This window comes from Bidens hawaiensis, unplaced genomic scaffold (assembly GCF_021521415.1).
Source record: "Bidens hawaiensis isolate Kalapana, Puna unplaced genomic scaffold, B.hawaiensis_p1.1 tig00008409_1, whole genome shotgun sequence".
NCBI classification, from domain to species: Eukaryota; Viridiplantae; Streptophyta; class Magnoliopsida; order Asterales; family Asteraceae; genus Bidens; species Bidens hawaiensis.
In genome coordinates, this window is record NW_027491598.1 from 21,136 (window position 1) to 25,191 (window position 4,056).

The 4,056-nt window shown below is 35.4% G+C and overlaps 1 protein-coding gene across 1 annotated transcript; it reads right to left on the reverse strand.

Moving 5' to 3' along the window:
- Positions 1 to 947: 947 nt before the first annotated feature.
- On the reverse strand, positions 948 to 1,649 carry LOC143529040 (secreted RxLR effector protein 161-like). The gene is made up of 2 exons (XM_077024924.1): positions 1,137 to 1,649; positions 948 to 953 (listed from the first exon to the last, which is right to left on the reverse strand). Exons 1-2 carry the CDS (start codon positions 1,647 to 1,649, stop codon positions 948 to 950), a joined length of 519 nt encoding a protein of 172 aa, XP_076881039.1.
- Between the last annotated feature and the right edge of the window lie 2,407 nt (positions 1,650 to 4,056).

Here is a 4,056-nt window from a genome sequence, read left to right on the forward strand (position 1 = left end):
TAAAAACAAGAATGTTACACTAGAAATGGTGCTAATGTTCATTGAGTATAGAGATGGAAAAGACCCCACCGGGAATTGTCTAAATTAGGGAATCAATAAATAAACTGAAATTCTAAACTGTTTGGTGATACCTGAGGATGATGACAAATGGATCTAGACGGGCGATTACATCGGTTGATTCTCAGTTCACTCCATTTGGACCGCTTTAGAACAGTTTTTTTTATTAATGATAACTGATCCATTTTTATGCAAAACAAATTATTTCCACCAAATGTGAACGTTATATGTTGGCGGCATGACCTGGATAGAATACCTACATTGGTAGTTCTTTCAAGAAGAAAATTCCTTTGATATGAATTACTTGTGTGATATGTGGAGAAATGTAGAAGACGTCGGATCATATCATGGTGATGTGCAATGTGGCACTACATGGCAATTCATTAGTAGTTGGTGTAACGTCCCTCATATCTTTGCCTTTACAATTTGAAATATGTTGGTCCAACACAAACGCATTCTTGGTAGCAAATTGAGACAACAGGTGGTTCAAGCAGTTTGTTTACTCACGTAAGCAAGGAATAACATCATTTTCAATAACGCACCCATTTCAATTGTCATGATCATCAAGGAGATCAAGTCGCACGGGTTTTATAGGTGAAGTATAGATCAAAAATATTTTGTTAGGTTGGTCTCGTTTGTGTAACATTGATTTAGATAGTACCTAGTATTGTCAATATTTGTCTATTAATTCTAGGTGATGTACTAAAGGAATTGGTACCAGGTATTGAACACAAACTCAGACTCGCTTGTTATTGAGAAACTTCACAAATTTCAATTGTTCAGATTACAATCTCCTAAACCCCAAAGCACGGGTATTTATAATCTAACCTATCAAGTTTAGAGTACAATTAGGATTGTTAAATAATAGGACATGATAATTATACTAACAATTAAATCTGAGCACATTTAATTGTTTATAGTTATTCACACCTTAAATCATGCTACTTAGCCTTGCACGCCAAGTAACGCTCGTGACCCGAAATTCCCAACAATCACCCCCGGAATTTCGAACTCGAAACCGAAAAGTCTTCAACTCCAAGTAATTCCCGCATCTCCTTGAATTTGATTCTCCCAAGAACCTTCGTCAAGATATCGGCACACTGCTTAACACCACTAACATGCTCGACACCTACTTCTTCACGATCAACACATTCCTGAATGTAGTGATACCGAGATTTAATGTGTTTGGTCCTTCCATGGAAAACCGGATTCTTCACGAGAGCTATCGCTGATGTATTATCAATACGTAACACCACTACTGGAGTTTCCTTGTCAAATAACTCACTTATCAATTCCCTTAGCCAAACCGCCTGACACGCGGCTGCGCTTACCGCCATGTACTCTGCTTCACACGATGAGAGTGCAACTGTATGTTGTTTCTGAGAACACCAAGTAATTGGTGAAGACCCAAGATAAAATACGTGCCCCGTAGTGCTTCTGCCATCGTCTTGGTCAATGTTATGGCTACTATCACTATAACCAACTAACACGCTTTTCCCACGAGTGTAAGAAATACCAAAACCGAGAGTACCTTGAATATAACAAAGAATTTGCTTTATAAGAGTTACATGAGATTGCTTCGGGCTTTGCATGTACCGGCTTACGACTCAGACCGAATACGTCAAGTCGGGACGAGTTTGTAAAAGGTACTGAAAACACCCGACAATCTTTCGATATCTCATAGCATCAAAATCTTCTTCTTCAAATTTAGAAACTTTTATACTTGGATGTAATGGAATCTGAGCAGAATTGCAAATCTCCATTCCCGCTTCAGCTAAAATTTTCTTCACATATGCTTCTTGCTTAATTTTTATCCCATCCTTGCTTTGTGATAATAAGTTAGCTTTCATAAATCCGACATCTCAAAGTTTAAGCCATCTCGTGCTTAAACTCCATTATTAAATTTAAACTGGAACACGTCTCGATTAATTTGTCAACGTACACACCGACTTTTAAGAGACCGACTCCAATTTTCTTTCGGTATACCGCTTGTTCTTGCGTGCACTGGTGAAATTTCATATTTAACAAAATACCGTTCAGCTTTGATACCAATTAAAGGAATTGGTACCAGGTATCGAACACAAACTCAGACTCGCTTGGTATTGAGAAACTTCACAAAACTCAATTGTTCATATTACAATCTCCTAAACCCCAAAGCACGGGTATTTATAATCTAACCTATCATGTTTAGACTACAATTAGGATTGTTAAATAATAGGACATGATAATTATACTAACAATTAAATCTGAGCACATTTAATTGTTTATAGTTATCCACTTCTTAAATCATGCTACTTAGCCTTGCACGCCAAGTAACGCTCTTGACCCGAAATTCCTAACATGTACTTGATCACTCTAGCTAGCTAGTGGCTAGAAGCCCTTTGTTTTGAAGAAATTCTCCCGTCGTTCATTTCACAGCCCAACCTAAGGCATAAATGTCAGGGCGTGATCCGATTGCCCACAACTCGAAGATACTATCATAAATATAAATTACAATATCTAATTAATTATTTACAAATATTACACGCAATATCCAAATATACAAAACAATTCAAATACACGAATATGAGTCCATATAACGATTATCTTGATTATATCCTAAGGTCTTGTCTACGTTTCCAACTTCAATCTTCAGGTAACCTGCATATGCGTAGAAAATGGAGTTTTTGTCAACAAATATGTTGAGTGAGATGATCACCAATTTGACACAACATTAAATAATAGCATATATATATATATATATATATATATATATATATATATATATATATATGCGCAAACTGTGACATTTGTCAATTTCGGGTTATTTTATACTTGTATTCTTAATGTAAACCCGACCCGTTTTGTATCCCGAACATTTCGATATTATCAAAATGATGAATTGTATGTCAAATATTTGTTTTATAGTTGTTGGATAAAAAAAAATACCCTTTTCGGTTCTTAAAATTCCCCGAAAACGCTCAAAACGAACTCCAGGGACTAAAACTACCAAAATGGAGACTTGAAGGACCCATTTGTAGTTTGTGCTTTCTTGGGTCTATAACCAACCCATTTTCATGAAACACCCTTTATGAAAGACCCATTCAACTTACCCTATATATACACACCCATCTTCTTCATTTGTGCTTGCTCATTTCTTCATTTCTCTATCAAATTCTTGAATTCTAAGGTTGTTCTTCATAAGCTAATATTTCATTTTAACTAACTTCTCAATAATTAAAGCTTGATGTTACAACATATATATAATATACACTCCTTGTTTACCTTCGGTCTTTCATTTCTCCGGTCTCGGCCGGTTGAAATGTTGGACTAGTAAGGCAAGGTTACATGGAGGACTTTGTAGTCCTTGTTTATATATTTAACAAACTAACCATATAACTTGTTATACTTGCTTAAATTCTACATATTTTAGTTTATTTTTCATATTTGTCAAGTTCCATGGTATTGGGTATGTGGTGACTAGCCTCGGTTTCATCCCGAGTTGAGAACCGAACAAAAAATCAAACTTTTGTTTAAAAGCATTATTGTTAACTTTTTGAATGTAAAACTTGAGTATTATTATTTATAAGTTATTTTACAAGTTCCATGGTAATTGGGTATGTGGTAACCATCCTCGGTCTTATTCCGAGTCAAGGACCGAACCAAAAACCGAATTTTTGTTTAAAAGCATTATTGTTAACTTTTTGAATGTAAAACTTGAGTATTATTATTTATAAGTTATTTTACAAGTTCCATGGTAATTGGGTATGTGGTAACCATCCTCGGTCTTATTCCGAGTCAAGGAACGAACCAAAAACCGAACTTTTGTTTAAAAACTTTATTGTTAACTTTTTGAATGTAAAACTTGAGTATTATTATTTATAAGTTATTTTACAAGTTCCATGGTAATTGGGTATGTGGTAACCATCCTCGGTCTTATTCCGAGTCAAGGACCGAACCAAAAACCGAACTAAAGCGAGTTCACTCGCTTAAGACACACAAGTGTGTTTTTAGCCACCA